At 34.2% G+C, this 17584-nt stretch overlaps 1 protein-coding gene across 2 annotated transcripts in view; it reads left to right on the forward strand.

Annotated features, from left to right (window-relative positions):
- LOC126746146 (BTB/POZ domain-containing adapter for CUL3-mediated RhoA degradation protein 3) overlaps positions 1-17584 on the forward strand; it is a 413055-nt gene extending 395471 nt beyond the window's left edge. Inside the window, exons 4-5 of one of the 2 annotated variants that reach the window (XM_050454274.1) lie at positions 2064-2280; positions 15958-17584. In XM_050454274.1, coding sequence (XP_050310231.1) covers positions 2064-2280; positions 15958-15968 — 228 coding nt within the window. In that variant the 3' untranslated portion in view covers positions 15969-17584. Of the gene's footprint in view, positions 1-2063 lie in introns of both variants that reach the window. The other variant, XM_050454273.1, reaches the window with a different exon arrangement.

The following is a 17584-nucleotide window of genomic DNA, read 5'->3' on the forward strand; positions in this document are numbered from 1 at the left end:
TAGTCAGAGATCTTTGTGATTTTAGTATCTTTTCATGTATCATTTAGGTTTTCATTGTGTGTTCCAAAGGATTTCATAACATAGGTTTTGTCATTCAGAACGAAAAGAATTAAGGTAATTAGGTGGTGGAACTTGTAAATCTCCTTTTGTAGCTAAAAGTTTTCCACTTTTTAAATTGGAAACTGCTATCTATACTCATTAAATAAACGGCTTACTTCTTCAAATTCCCACCAACTCTCAACGTAGTTATGCCGTAGTAATGTATTGAATTAAAATATAAATTTACGTGAAGAGTTTAACGTAATTACGTTTTTGCTTGATGATTGGTAAAACTACTATATTTTTGGCCACCTGCTACGAGCCCTAACAACTATATGTTAGAACAAGCAGTTATTTTGAAATAAAATGCCCATTTAGCGAAAATATTTTATGAATTTTTTTTTAAATCAAATATGAAATGAACAAGCTTTTTTATAATGTTTAATATTGTTTTTATAATTTATTTATATATTTTAAGTTATTTAGTATTTAATTACTTGGTAAATAATTGAAAAATGCTGACCACTAAATATTGGAACAAGTGAGTTTTAAAAAAGGAAAATACAAATTAGTAAGGCGTAACGTCGCCCTTAGCTTGAATAACAGCCTGAACTCTATGAGGCATTGTACCAACTAGACCTTCACAAAATTCAGGGGTGAAACTATCCCATATTTCGTGTAGTTTAGCACACAGTTGTGGCAAAGTACGCTGCGGACTATTTCTTAGGCGTTGCTTCATTTTGTGCCAAAGTGTTTCGATTGGATTGAGATCCGGACTGCTAGAGGGGTGTGACAAAACTTTCATATTATGTTCCCCCATCCATTTTTTGGTAGATTTAGCAGTATGACATAGGCACCGTCCTGTTGAAAGATAAAATCTCCAGATGGATATAAATTTGCTGCACTTGGTAAAAGCGAATGTTCGAGAATGTCTTGATATTTTTCTGCATTTACTATGCCATCAATAAAGTGTAACGTTCCCAACCCTTTAGCTGACATACAACCCCACACCATGATGCCCTGTGGAAACTTTACAGTCCTTTTAAGACAATCCTTATGGAATGCTTCTGTTTTGTTCCGAATCACACGCTTTCGATAATCTCCGACACAGACATCAAATTTGCTTTCGTCGCTATAAATAACTTTGCTTCAATTTTCTTTGGTCCAGTGAGTTTTGATTTGGCACAAATGTAACGATTCCTTTTTTGAGTCCCCGTTAACAATGGTTTTTCTTTGGCCTAGGCGAAAAAATCAGAAAAATGAAAATAATATAGCACAGAACAGCCTATTAAACATACTTTATAAAAACTAAGACCGCTCTTGTGGATATATTTGCGGCAGCATTCTCTGGAAACATTTATCGCACTTTCTCTATTCCACCTTGCGGTTACTTCTCGTAGAGTATTTCTTCTTCCCGACTTACAAATTTTAATCAAGTTCCTTACATTTCTTTGAGAAACAACTTTTGGACGTCCTGAACTTTTGCCGCGAACACCAATACTCTCAGTTTCACCATATTTTTTAATTATATTAAATATAGTAGTTGTTGCAACATTTAATTCACTGGAGATTTCTCGCATTGTTTTCCCTTTATGGTACTGCTGGATAATAATTGCTCGCACTTTTAGATCAGTATTTAATTGTCAAGTGACGCATCAAAATTTTTATTGTTGACAACGCACTACTTACTTTTGTTTATTCAAAGCCATCTTCGCGTCATGCTAATAAAACTGGAAAAATTTGAGCAAAAGCAACCCATGTTCCAACATTTAGTTGTCAACATTTTTTGATTATCAAACAATTAAATAAATATTATTTAACATAAAAATTTTATTAAACCTCAAAAATAATTCTCTAAAACATAAAAAAATTTATTAATTTATTATTTTTAAATACAAAAACGGTAAACTGGAATTTTATTCGTAAAATGACTACTTGTTCCAATAAATAGTTGTTAGGGTTCGTACTATTTTCAAATGCAGTGTAGTTTTTTTGTCCTGGTACCTCCAAACTCTTGCATATAGGTTTCAGAAGTTTGCTGCACGTCAATCGTCTACGCGACCGATAAGAAACACACGAAAGTGGAGTGTCCCGAGGCCCGAATCTACGAAGAAACCCTGAATATCCTGCTGTACGAAAATCTAAACGCACCAAATCAGGAATTGATGCAGGCCACGTCTACGAGGGCGGCCGTTAGTGGCATGTCCTCCTACACCAGCGACGAGGAGGAGGAACGTTCAGGTATTGAACGACTGAGATCTAATAAAAGTAGTAATACCAACTGATTTTTGAGAAAAAGTCGCTCCTTACCTAGGACTAGTCAGTTTTAATGTCTCGATGTTTTTTTTTTCTATGTTGTAAAGCGCGGGCGGTCATTTTATGCAAAAAAGTTACAAAAAAAAGAAAGAGATATTTATTACGGTTTAGGTTACTATATTTTTACTGCAGTATTTTTTTGAAAAAGAACCTTTTGGAATACTTTTTTTTTACTTGTAAGTGGTTTAAAGTGGAATTTAGATCCAACTTATAAAAGTCACAACAAAAGTATTAGGCATTTTAAATGTTGGCTCTCATGAGGATCTTAAAATATATAGGATAGAAGAGGGGAACAGCTCAAATATTATTGCCAAACTTTATGACGTTTTAAAAAGTAATTACTTCACTTCTGAACAACGATGTCTGATGTACTTTGTTCAGCTGTATGTTCGCCTACTTTCAATTTCTTGGAAATAACATTTTTCATATTATGCTTGCTATCATATAAGTTTTCCAAATTAGTAGTTCATGTGCAAGTGTCACTGGGGTTTAGTAATTGTCAAACGCAAGTGTTCGTTATTTTCAACTGGCCGATCGTAGCTGTTTGCCATATACGTTAACTCTTTGAGGTACAGAAAAAATGGTAAAAATTTACCCAAGTGGTACAAAAAAAATGTATTCTTATTTATAACAAAAAAACATAAAAACTAATTCAAGGTGCTCTAAAATAAAACATAACATTGAGAAATATCAAATTTTTTACTTTTTTCTTTAAAAAACCCATGGGACATATTTTGACCCACCATACAACTGCCTAAAGTTATTTTGTATGTTAGGACTGAAAACAAGACTTGTTCTTTCCCAAACATAGGGGAACTTCAGATACGCTGCAGCTCCAGTTTATGCGTATTTCAAATTCCTTGGAACTGCAGACTGCACATCTTCGTCTACTGCTTCGTACTGGGTGATGTGTACTTTGAGTAAGTCTAACCGTTTCTGGTTGGGAAGGTTTCCTTTTTTTGATGGGAATTGGTAATGGTTTTTCGGTACCCTGTAATGATGTTACCAATTTGTCAGCAACTAGATGTTCTATAATATTCAAACGAAATTTTTTCATGTTCATTTTAGGCCGTTCAGATAACTTGTAAAGCACGTAAGCATTAACAACAGCAGCATCAATAAAGAAAAACATGATTCTATGCCACCATTTTTTGCTTTTTCGGTCGAGGCCGTAAACTGCCCTCATTTGGTCAAATTTATCTACTGAGTTCATATGTTTATTGTAATCAGTCAGCGCTATTGGGCAAGGTATGTTTTCTACACTGCCGTCTTTCGCTTTCCTTTTGACCTCAGTTGTGTCATCTGGGTTGTGATAATTTGAAAGAAGTTGAACTGTTCTTTTATCGCGCCATTTAAATACTGAAAGTCCTGTAGAACTCACGTACCAGTCCCAGTCACCTCTGTGCATTGCTTTATCTTTCAGAAATTGGGCCATATTTTTTCTGGTATGTCTAACATTACCACAGGCAAATAACTTTTCTTGATACAGTTGATTCATTAGAGCTACATTTGTAAAAAAGTTATCAAAGAAAATTTTATGATACTTGTGTTTTAAATTTTGTGTCATCTGAAGCACTACTTTGGGTACCCAAACATTTTTCTGCAACAGGACCGGTTTTGCTACAATATATTTCAAGATCCCAGCAATATCTAGTGCTGTCAGCTATCATCCACACTTTATAGCCAGTCTTTACTGGCTTTGCAGGCATGTATTGTTTGATCGTAGATCGGCCTTTAAACTTTATCATAGACTCGTCCACTGATAAAAATTCGTGAGGATGCAGACAGGCTTGAAAATTGGATTTCAACATTTCTAAAAATGGTCTTACCTTATATAATTTATCAAAATTATCGGAATTTCGGTTGGGCATGAAGTTGTTGTCATTAAGATATACATTACTTAGGAGCCAACCAAAGCCATGGACAGTTATTGGTCTACTAATATAGGGATCATGTAAAATTGGATCTGTACTCCAGTAATCCCGATTTGACGGCAGCTTTTTGATACCCATTAGTAAGTTTATACCAATAAATGTACGCATTTCTACACTATCGGTGGGCTTATAACTTTTGCCGGAATTGTGAAAAATTTGCTCTGCGTAGACGTTTGTTTGAAACACCATATGTTCGACAATTTTGTCTGAAATCAGAAGTTTAAAATTATTATATGGTGTCACCCTATCTAGTTCCTTTATGACTTGGGCTAGTCCTTCTTACTCCACTGTATTTTAAAAATGTTTTTAATTCGCTCAGTGAAATAAGGTCTTCGGGGTCCCATTTCTCCGGTTCTCAGAAGCAGGATCGGTATCAGAGCCCGTAGCAGTATCAGTAGGTACTAAAAATGTGGTGTTGTCTTGGCTGGTTGATGGTTCGTTTGGGTCCATGTGGATCTTTTGTTTGGATTTTTTCTTTCGATTTACGGATACCATTATTGGTGCATGTTTTGTACTTAGCAATCTCACATCGCGCGTATCTTTCCATAGCAAGACAACAGTACCATCTGGATCTTCAAGTGATTTAACCTCGCCCCTTTTTAGATTGGCTTTGGCAACTTCTTTGGGTATATCTTTTCGGGTTTTTCTAAAAGTGCCAACAACATGGGTTTTTTCATTTAGTAAGGTCTTCGCCAAAGTATAACTTGTATAAAAGTTTTCGATGTATAATGTCCGTCCTTGGTGAAGGAGATCTTTAGCCAACAAAAGACATACATTCTGTGCTAATCCTGTTTCATGAACACCAGATGCTGACTTTCCTGAATAAATTTTTAGAGACCAGGTAAATCCATCTGTAGAACACAACTTGAAGAGTTTTATGCCATAACGATGTGCCTTGTTAGGTATGTACTGCTTAAAAATTAAACGGCCTCTCCACGGAACAAGAGTTTCATCCACCACTATATCTTCCCCCGGACAATACAGTTCTTGATATTTTATTTGCATAATATCGACTAACGCCTGAATTTTACCAAGACGATCTCCTACAACAATTTCTTTATTATCTTTGAAATGCAACATGGATAGCAGAAGTTGATATCTATTTCGTGACATTACTGAAGATGCAATTTCATTTTTATATATCCCCTTTTTTGCCCAGTAATCTTGTAAACTGCTAATTCTAATAAGACCCATCCATAAAGTTAAGCCCAGAAATTTTTTGATCTCTTCTTCGTCTGTATCTGTCCATTTATTTATACGGGAGTATTTTGTCTTTTTCTTTGTCGCAATACATTGCTCTGCAAGTTTATTGGTCTCTTTAACTATCAAATTCAAAACATCATGGTCTATAATTTGTAAATATACAGTAGTGGCAGAAAGTAGAGCAACTTCTTTATTTTAAACACATCTATTTTATTTAGTAAGAAAATACAATCATATTGGAAATATAATACCAATAAGATCTAAGCATTATAAATCTATCAACAACTTAACTTAATATTCTTTGTTTATATTTTTTATGTACAAAAATTAATTCTGGGGCGGAAAAAAGTAGAGCAACTTTTTAAGAATTGATGTTTTTCTTTTAGTAAAAACTGAAATACAATTACAATTTTAGTATTTTGTAAAATATCCATCATTTTTGATAACTTCCTCACAACGGTGGCGCATAGATTGCAGTAACCTAGAAATTATTACTGGGTTCATATTACTCCAAGCTTCGTGTAATGCATTGAACAATTCGTCCTTATTTTTGTAAGTTTTCCCCCTTATTTTCCTATCCAAAATTTCCCATAGGTTCTCGATGGGGTTTAAATCTGGTGATTGACTTGGCCAGTCCATTACTTGAATATATTGCTGTCTAAACCAAGCCTTTACATATTTAGAAGAATGCTTTGGATCATTGTCCTGCTGAAAAATGTGCCTAAGGGACATTTTCTCGTCTGCATATGGAACCATTTAATTTTCCAGAATATCTTTGTACATAAGTCTATCCATTATCCCATCAATTTTATGAAGTGGCCCCATTCCGAAACCGGAAAAGCAGCCCCACACCATAACTGATCCACCACCATGTTTTACTGTTGGACAAGTGTATCTGGGATTTAACCTTTGGTTTGCAGGACGTCGAACATAGGCTATTCCATCACTTTGAAACAAATTAAACTTTGATTCGTCGCTGAATATTATCTTTTTCCAGTCATTATTTGTCCAGTGCAAATGAGATCGAGCAAAAAGAAGACGGGATCGTCTGTGTTTTGCAGATAATAAGGGCTTTTTTGCTGGACGTCTTGCAAGTAATTTGGCCTCGCATAATCTACTTCTTATTGTCCTTGAAGATACCTGAACGCCTAATTCTTCTGATAAACGCTGCTTTATTTTACTTGAACCCAAAAATGGATCACTCTGAGATATTTTCAAAATTTGTTTATCTTGATATTTATCGGTTTTTCTTGGTCTTCCTGTTTTTTTTCTAGGTAAAACATGTCCATGCTTCACATAACGTGAAATTATTCGCGATACTATAGATTTATTCAAACTAAACCCTTGCAATATTGATTCGTTTTTCACCATTTTTGTGACAGTCTATAATTCGTGTTTTTAAATCAATGGATAAAGGCCGTCCTCTAGGCATTGTAAACTAACTTTGCTTTTAATGCAACCGGTAAACAGCTGGAATTAAACTAATATTATTCGATTTGTAAGTTCTAAGAAAAATGTTGCTCTACTTTTTGCCAGGTACACAAATTCTTATCAGTTTAAAAATAAACAGAAATATTTAGAAGGTCAATTCTTATCTGATTTAAGACTACCTACTTGACCAAAAGTATTGTGGATAAATACCATTGTTATTCCTTTGTTAGTTGTCAAGAAATTTTATTTTTTTAAAAGTTGCTCTACTTTCTGCCACTACTGTACGTCCAGGGGACTGACATCTCCGATCTCCTTTTGTAGACCATGGGGTCCAGTAAATTCAAAATTCTTAGATCTTCCTTCATATTCTGTCCATATAACGTCACTTGGTCTTCGGTTGGTTTCTTCTCCTTCCAAAAATTCCCCTTCCTCTTCTTCTCGGACTAAATTGGCAACAAGTAGGCCAACGTCCTCTCTATCTGCAGAATCTTCTTCATCAGATGATGATCCAGCATCTGAATCGCAGTCAATCCAAGAAGGATCCTCAAGTGAATCATCTGAATCTTCACAGAACAATTCGCTATCACTCGAATTTTCCAAAAAATGCCGAAGTTGTTCTTCGCTCAAGGCTTTATTTTTTCGACTCATCTTGATTCACACTAAACTATAACAATAAAGAACCTTGAGTTTCCATTTCAAACATTGTCAAAGAGGATCCAAATCCAGGATTTGAATCCAACTTCCTTTCTATGAGAAAAAAATGAAAAAACATCAAAAAACTATTAATTACCAATGTTTTATTTAATAAAATAATGGAAATGTATCCAAATAAAATATTGGCCCTTTGGTGAACAATACGAAATTTACCATGGCACGCAATGTGTTTTAAACCGACGTACATTACTGGAAAAAAACAATTGTAGGTGGGTTAAATTTTACTTCAACATACATGTAGAGTTGTATAATAAGTGGGAGTTAATATATGTTGTAATTGATGTATATCCCTCACTTATTGCCTTCTAGGCAAAGCTTAAAAATTATTCGACTTCTTGTTCTTTCTCGTGGCACTGTATTATATTGCGCTTATATGCAGAAAAAAAAACTCCAACCTGGATTTGGACAGAAAAGTCGTGCATGAGTAAGTAAGACGTTAATTTAGAGTTAATGAGGGATATAAAAATGATATTTTATTTAGTAGGTACCTAATTAACATGTTAAACGATGGATTTTTGTCCTTAAAATTCGGCTATACATATAAGGGCATATTGCATATTAGTTGCACTTTCTGGTGGTCTTTTTACCTTTAATCTTTTTTTGTTTTTATTCCAGGAGCTTTTGTAACTTTACATAAAAGTAAGACCTTTTTTGTCTTTAGGTCACTATCATGAAAACTTAATTTTTATTAAACTTTAATGGCCTTGATATTTAATAAATTGTTACCTTTGATTAGCCATTACACTAGTTTACGTGCTCATTAATTATTATAAACTTTTACCTAATTTTACAATTATTAAAATTCATGTCTGTATTTGAGGTGGAGTTGACGGTGACAAGGCCAGGAGAAATATAATTTGTATTTTTTTTAGATTGATTTTAAAATATTTTTATATGGTTCCTAAATGCTTAACTATTCAATTGACATTTACCCATCTTTACACTTCCTATAGTTTTGAGAACCTATAAGTGGGAACCCATTTAAAATTTCCCTGTTTACCAAACCATTTTATATATTCAACTCAAGCACCACATAAATAATAGTATTTACGTTTTATAGACTCTTATGGTCCATTGATGATTTTCTTCCTTATGTATTTAGCATTTTCTACAGTTAATTACTTCCATAATCATTTACCTTATAAAACATTCTTAAATTGTTTCTTATGAATTTTTAGCGACGTTATTAATTCGACCATATTAAGTGTTTGCTTGGTGTAACTTAAAATTCAAATCATCTATATACGTATTTTATTTATATAACTACAAATATAATCTTCACAGGGTGTAATATCGTAAATATTTAAGAACAAATTTTTTTAGTCACTTATAGTATTAATAAATTCAACCAACAGGCACCCTGTATACGATAGTACAAAAGCATATTTTTTATTATTATTTTTTTATAGGGTGTCCCAAATATCCTTTATATGTGTAATAACCTGACTTTTTTGTTGTTTATTTAGGTGTTTTGTAGTACCCGCGCAGTTTCATGTGAAATCATCTAAGATGTTTGAATTTTACTGAAATTTTTAATAAGGGGTGTCAGTATTTAATTTTATTTAGGTAGTCGATATTTAAAGTAGTAAATTTTACATTCTTCATGGAAAGTTACATTTCCTTGTACCAGACTTTCCTTTAATGTAAATTTACACTACTTTACTTTAATACCTAAAAAAGTGTCCTATGTGACTCTATAAGTGAGTTCATCTTATTTGGCAATATTTCGTCCTGGCAGTAGTAAACTATAGCGAATTTTAGACCTATTAACCAAAAAAAGTACGTTTTAGATAAAAAATAATGCCTTTTTTTCTTATCAGACATCGATGTCCCAATTAAACAAAAACAACTACAGTAAAAGCTCTTTATTCGCGGGGTATTATACGTTTTGTAAATATACCGCGAATAAAGAAACCGTGAATATGGAATGGTAACCTTCTAGGTGATGGTAATTTCTATGGTAACCTTCTGGTATACCTTCCTAGGTGACAAAATAACAAACCAGTACATACATATATAAAAAATGAATTTAATTGAAGTATTTGACCATATTGATTAACTATTACCTTCAGGCAATGGCTTAAAGAATTTTGTAATTTTTTCTTGCTTGACATTTTTTAAAAGCTTCTTCAATTCATACTGAAATTCAGCAGTGGCAATAGCAATTTGCCTCATAAAAATAAGACTTCGTTCCATAGATGGATCAATTTTCATAAAAAAATCAAAGTTCATTTGCTAAACCTTCGCTAAGTTTTATTGAATTAAATGTCACGTTTCCAGTGCTTGTTGAAGCCTCTTCTTCAATAGGCTGTGAATTTAACATTTCCTCCAAGTCCGTTTCAGTGAAATCTCCATTTTGCGATTCAAGCAACGTCTGAATATCACTTGATTCTATTTGTTCGAACCCCTCTCGTCCTGTTTCATTCACAATTTCGGATATGTTTGCAGTCAAAGTTTGAATTTGCACAGATTCTTCGTCATTTTCTGCAGTCAGAGCAGGCCACAATTTTTTCCAGCATGATTTCAATTTGTATGGCTTGAGTTCTTCCAATGATTCTTTTTGAATGATGAAATTTGACATAGCAAAAGGCATTGTAAACATAGCCTTTTGCTATGTCAAATTTCTTCCAGCATTCCATAACATTCATATCAGGATCACATTTCATATTATCCAATATGATTTTGAAGGTTCATCTAATATAATGGAGCTTAAAGGCCTGGATTATTCCTTGATCAAAGTTGAAGCAAAGCCGTCGTATTGGGAGGTAAAAATATCACTTTTATATATGGATGGGATGACCTGGTGCATTGTCCAAAACTAGAACTGCTTTAAAGTCTAAATTCTTTTTTTTTTTTAAATGAGTTTCAACTTCAGATACAAAACAATTCCGAAACCAGTCACAAAAAATAGCGCTTGTAACCCATGTTTTCTTATTAGCACGCCAAAATACTGACAGGTCGTCCTTGTTTTGATTTTTTAAAGCACGAGGATTTAACGATCCTGAAAGCATTAGTGGTTTAATGAGACAATCACCAGATGCATTAGAACATAGCAGCAGTGTAACTCTATTCCTTGCTGCTTTAAATCCAGGGGCAGACTTTTCGCTTTTAGAAATCAATATTTTGTTTGGCATTCTCTTCCAAAACAGCACAGTTTCGTCTGCATTAAATACTTGTTCAGGTTTGTATCCTCCATCAGCTACTAAGTTTTCAAATTCTTCTGGATATCCTTCTTTGAATGCAGCTTCTCCAACAATTTCAATGCTATGCAATGATTATCTCACCTTAAATTTATTGAACCAACCTTCCGATGTTTGAAATCAATCCTCCATCTTTACATTCACCACCACTACTACTACCAGGTTCTTTAAAATGGGCGTAAAGATGCTTCGCCTTCTCCCGGATTATTGGACCACTCAGAGGCACTCTTTTTTGGTTGCGGTCTTCAATCCATAATGACAACGCCATTTCTATTTTTTCTATTGCTGGATCACGAACAACTTTCGCTGACAATGAAGTTGAAGTTACAGACGACCTTATTTTATCTTTGGATTTTTTTATCGATGGTACAGTTGTTTCGTTGAGATTTGAAGATGAAGCATTTCTATTCTCACTTTAAGCGGTAGTACAGATTTTCTTCGCTTAAAAACTCGTTTTTCACTTTTTTTGGTCGACATTATAAATTAGGAAGACAGTGGTATAGACACGTGTGACTTTGTCACAGTTTTTGTAACGAATGAAATAACATGAATGGAAAAATGAATCATTAAAACAAGCGAAGCGACTCTTATAGCGAGGCTGCCCTAGAAAATCGCAACCAATACGGCGGCGACGTTGTAATATGGTCAATTTTACTTTTTTATTAGTCCATTTGACGATGGATATTTCGTTGAATAACTATTTGAATCCTTTTTATCAATATATATGTGCCGACGTACTGATTCGATCCGCAAATAGTAAGACATTTTTAGCCGCGAATATAGGAACTGGGTCGCATTTTTTTAATCCGCGAATAGTGAAAACGCAAATGAAGGAAGCGCGAATAAAGAGCTTTTACTGTATAACATTCCACTTGACGGCAAGAAAGTGGCACTTTGGGTCCTCGAAAATATCGTGTTTCTTCCCGGTAAAACCGTACAATAATATACAAACCACAGCATCCTTTTCTGCCCTAGGTTAATAATTTAGTACTAAAACCTGATTTGGTCTTAGATTTATAAACTTGACGTTGTTGCCGTAGGTAAACGCGAAGGGTTCTTTAAAAACAGTTAAAATTTACGTCAAATGTCTGGCATAAACGAAACTATAAAAAAAGCCTGGAACAAAAATTACTTTCGAGATTATAGCGTTTTTTTACTGTTAGTTTTGGTGTGAATTAAAACACTCGATAATAGTCAACTGATTTATTACATAATTATTACACACGTACACAATAAACACGATGACTTAAGACTACTAGAAAAATTTATTTGTACTGTTTTAATTTTCTAGCGGTAAGGGCAGGTAGACCACTGTTCCCGAACGTTCGTTTTAATTTCTATTAGTGCGTATTATTATCTGCTATTGTGTGTCCCGAGATGTCGCGAGGTGTGCCTACCGCTCGCTCCATCCTTGTCGCACTTTCGGGTCTAGGCGACGGACGAGATGATTATACAAATACAAATATTTCCGTTGCGAACCCATTCTGGTATTAGAGACACAAGCAGTGTTAAATTGTGCTTAAAGCACTTTTAAAAAACATCAAATGATAAAAAAAATTAAGTGTTGAATAGAAGTCCATATTTTGTAGGAGAATGCGTATATAAAGATTACAAAATGGGGAAGTCTTTATCTCCAAGGAAAATGCATGTAGGTAAATGTATTAGGCATTTCGGCTGTGTAAACAGCCATCATCAGATACAGAACATTACAAAAAACATATACGTTCACCAAATAAAACAAAAATTACCCGTTATCGGAATAAAATATTATTATATTATATTAAATTATTATTGTTGTTTTTATTCCGATAACGGGTAATTTTTGTTTTATTTTAAAAGCATTTTTTATTCCCTAAAAATGATGTATCTCGTTCATACGTGACGTAACGTTCCAACGTATTAACACGTTAACTGCTACGTGAATCAAGTGTGTCTCACAGGTAGCATATTAGTTTATGCCACGTGAATCAGCCGTGATTCACAGGAAAACTATTGTAATTATGCCTGTAGCTAATAACACCTCTACAAATGTCTTTGAGTGGGTGTTGCTGTAGCTCGCCGGTGATTCTCAGTAGCCATATAAATCAATGGTAATTTAAAAAGCGTGACCTGGCGTATAAAATGTAATGACTAGCACACTAAATTTTTGTATAAATGGCGTTAAGTGCAAGGTTTTTTAATTTTTGTCGAACAAAAACAAAATTTATTTTTGAAGATATTTTTATTAGAAAAAATTAAAGACATTTTAGAAGCTCAAAGTACAGATTAGGTATACAAGGTACATAGTTTTTAAAAGCATAAAAATAATTATTCTTTTAAGCAGACATGACACTCAGTGAAACAAGTCACGCAGTAGTACTTATCGCACTAAATGCACTTCCATCTAGTTTGTGCAGAATTTTTTGCTGCCACAGACCTGCCCTTTTCTTTGGATATTTTGAAATAACAAAGCAGCATCTTCGCCGGTTAGCAGTACCGACGTCTTCCAAAATATGTTTCACTCGATTTGCGTTTATTTGTGAATCTCTTCGCTCATTTTGGTTTTCTTGGGAAAGATGTAAAAGGGATGTAGCAACTTCTTCTCTAAATGCTGTTATTGTCATTTTTTGTCCAGTTACTACCCTAAACAATATGTACGCATTTACCATAGCCGCTCCCAAAAGCAATTCCACCGCAATTTTTCGGTACCATTTAATTCCCTTTCTCAATCCCGTTTGTCTTGCCCTTTTGTAATTACAACTCCTGTATTACTCTCTTGACTATATGCTTCGCCTTTCTTTAGTTTTTTTTTATAAGATCTTTTGGATTATTTTTACGATTTTTTCTAAGCGTACCTACTAAATGAGTTTTTCTTTCTAGTAACTTGTAAGCCAGCTCCATACTTGTGTAGTAGTTATTTACGTAAATGCACCGCCCACAGTCCAAAAGTGGTTCGCAAAGGTTCATAACAACGTTAGTTGGCACGCTTCATTCATCTATTTTTTCCTTGCCACAATATATTTTCAGATCATAAGTATATCCTCCTTCAAGACATAATTTGTATAACTTCACGCCGAACCTATGCCGTTTATTCTTGATATACTGCATGAAAGCCAGCCTTCCACGAAAAGGGACAAGCGTTTCGTCAACGCATATTTGCTCTTTGGGAATATAGAACGTTTGAAAATTCCCTTTTAGCTGGTCCAAAAGGGGTCCAAGTTTGTATAATCTATTAGAACTATCAGCATTTTCATTATCTTGAAAATGCCAATTTGCCAGCAACAACTCAAACCTATTGCGTGACATCACATTTGTAATTTGGTTTACATAAATTTTCTTTTTGGACCAATAGTCTGCTAATTTAGGTGCACGAAGTAAGCCCATCCAAATTTGAAGACCGATAAAAGCTATAATCTCCTCAGGTTTAGTATTTTTCCATTTATTTATACGGGACCATTTTAAAAGTGTTAATTCTTTTTTCTGCGCAGCGTAACGATTAGTTTCCCTCACAATGTTACTTACAACATTGTCATCCATCATCAGCTTGAAAAAAACAGGAGGCTTATCAATGTGTTAAAATAAGTGATTTACAATACCACTTTCAGGAATATCAACTGGAAAGTTCTTTAGGTATTTTCCAGTCACTTCTTGCCACATCAATCTTGGAACAAGTTCCTCATCATCTGAACTATCTAACTGAAACTGCTGAATAACTGGCTCTATGGTCTCCGAAATAGCGTCATTTTTATTTACGTTTTGGAAAAATGGTGGATCATCAGCTCTGTTAAGAAGTTGCGTACTGGAACCTTCTCTTCCAACATCTGTAAATCCTAATGAAGTGCGCATGTTTATTGATTTCTTCTTTTTTACTAATGGCTCGTTGCTATTTTCCGAAATACATGAAGATGATGAAGGCAAACTATGAGGTTCATATTCATCTGAGGATTCTCCGAAAGGATCGGGCTCTTCATCAGAAAATATCTCGTTCATCAGCTTTTAAAGACGCTGCTCTTCTTTATTATAACTATCCATCTTTTCAAAAAAAATCTAAAATTAGCTTGGAAAACAAGATTTGCGATAAAATCTTACCTTAGTCAATAATAAAGACCGCTAATAAACAAATATCAAAACACACACCTTTTCAAAACACAAGTTTTCAGTTCTTTACTGTTTGACTGATCACACATAAATGACGATAAACAACAAAATAGACTAGTTTTGTTTTGATTCAAGTTAATCAAATTAATCTAAATGTTCGAAATGACGACCATTAATTTGTAAGCATTTCCGCGCATTTGAATGTTGTTGAATGAATTGAAATTTTGTTGTACGCTTCTCTTATTTTTAAGCTTAGGTCCTCTAAATTTTCAGGCTTAGTTTAATAAACCTGGTTCTTAATAAAACCCCATATGGAAAAATCCATGGGTGTTATATCAGACGATCTTGCGGGCCAATTTATAGGACCGATTATTATTACCAATCCAACAAATATTAACATGAATAAAAACTGGTGCGAAAGCTTGTCAAAAATATTATTGTTGTTTGGTAATTATGACAACGCAGACTTCGACTACTGTCACAGTTAACTAAATTGAACGGATAATATAAATAAGTATTAAAATAGTTTGAAACTACATTTTTTAACATATTTATCTGCGTGCTTCTCTCCACATACAATGCAACTATTATCATCATCTTCAGTAGTAGTGAGCGAATTAATGCCGGTCGTACCTCTAATCTGCAACTTTTCAGCGCTTTGGTTATTATTATCTTCAATAGTTAGCTCTAACTAGCAGACTTAACATTTTTTTAAGGGTTTGTGGTCTGTGATGTCTCTAACTCTAAAGGAACGTTAATTAACGGCGTCAAGTTTATAAATTATCCTGTATAAGAACGTCATGTGGTGTTCAAGGCAACGTCAGAATTGGGTGCCTTGAAAAAAAAATTTGATTTCACCAGAAATAACACTTCCTGACGTTAAATCACATCCAACGTCAAGTTTATAAATCTAACTAGTAGTTTCCATTAAAGGCACCGTTCGAACTAATTCGAAACTTGGATGATTTCACATGACTCCTTTAATATCGTATTAACCTATTCCGACCTCTGATCCCCCCGTCTTCCCCTTGTGTGTGTTTTAGGGGTGAACTGAGCCCGGCTTGCCGTCGTCTCCGCCCACCGTCTCCCGCCCGCTCGCCACCGTAGCCGCCCCCCGTCCCGCCACCGGACCGCCGCCGCCCTTTTTCCTTTCGTGTCTTGCGTGTTGCGTTGTTGGTTGCCGCGGTGTCGCCCTCCCTTTTTTTAACCAATAAAAACTGTTTGAATTAGTTTAATAGAGGTGAAACTGAACTGACTTAATATTGCCGACCGTTTCGGCTTATATTGAGCCATCCTCACGCAACTATTAAACAATAAGAACCCTTCCTAACCGTATTCCTTGCATCGCAATTAGTTCGTCGCATGGTAGGCAGGTAAGCTGAGTGAGTAGACGACGCTTCGGGCTTTGCGGCCTCGTCAAGTAGATTGTTTTTTTTTTTAATTTTTTTTTGGTGTTATACAGTGCACATGGTTAAAGGAACAAATTGATATTTTTTTCTTCTTTTAAGTTTTGGACACATCGATTAGAATTGTCACTTTCTTCGAAATAAAAAATTTCTTTACAGGGTGCCATAAGTAGAAACTATGTCAACATTCATTTTTTTAAATAGAACACCCTGTATATTATGACGTTTTACAATTCTATAATATATTCTGAATACTTCTTGTTTAGCATACCATATGCTTAAAGTCAGCGGTTTGTCAAAATTAACGTGATAGACTAATGAAACATACAACATTAAAAAATAAAAATTGATTCAGATTTATTGCAACTAATGTTTAATTTGCTGTCCATATACTTCAATGCATTTTCGAAGTCGGTAAATAACTTCCAGTTGCACATTTTCAATCACTCGCTTAGTCTTAATTTCTTGTCGGATTCTTTGCATTAAATCATCAACATTATTTGGTCTAAATAGCCCCATAAGAAAAAATCTAATGGGGTTATATCCGGCGACCTTGATGGCCACTCAATCTAAACATCAAGCGCCCGGTCTCCAAAACCAATCATCATGAGTACTTTAATTCGTTCTTTCTCAGATAAAGGCATTTTATTAAAAAAATGATAAGTGAACTGACACAAGTCACATAAAAAATTAACGTTGGCGACATAGTTTCTACTTGAGGCACACTTTAATAGAAATGTTTAATGGATGTGTCTTAAAATAAAAGAGGAAAAATTACCTGAATTTTAAATGAACTAATTTCTTTGATCGTGAATGCACTGTATAGGGAGTTTTTTTGCAATTTTTACATATCGAAGAACTTCCTGCATAATGTCAGTTTGTGTGTCAATTTATGCTCCAAACTAACCATCATAACAAAAGCCTAATACGTTTTTAGTTTGATTTAAGTACTTATACAGGGTGTCGCTGTTGTTCTAAAAAAAAAATCACAAATTTAGGCTCAGTACTGTAAATCCATAATAATTGTTCCGGACAATACGCAAATGGTCTGACGTGTGAATCAAGCCAACAAATATAACAAATATTTTAGTGGCCTATTATAAATAGATTTATAATAAAATGTAGTTTATCTTGGTTTGCAATGTTAACGCGTGAACTGTGATGTCAATATTTATATTTTTACTATTGTATTTATTTTATCTGTACTTAGAAACTGTCATTTCTAATGTTATTGAGCGAATAAAAGAACTAAATGTAAAGTTTA

This window comes from Anthonomus grandis, chromosome 17 (assembly GCF_022605725.1).
Source record: "Anthonomus grandis grandis chromosome 17, icAntGran1.3, whole genome shotgun sequence".
Taxonomy (NCBI): domain Eukaryota; kingdom Metazoa; phylum Arthropoda; class Insecta; order Coleoptera; family Curculionidae; genus Anthonomus; species Anthonomus grandis.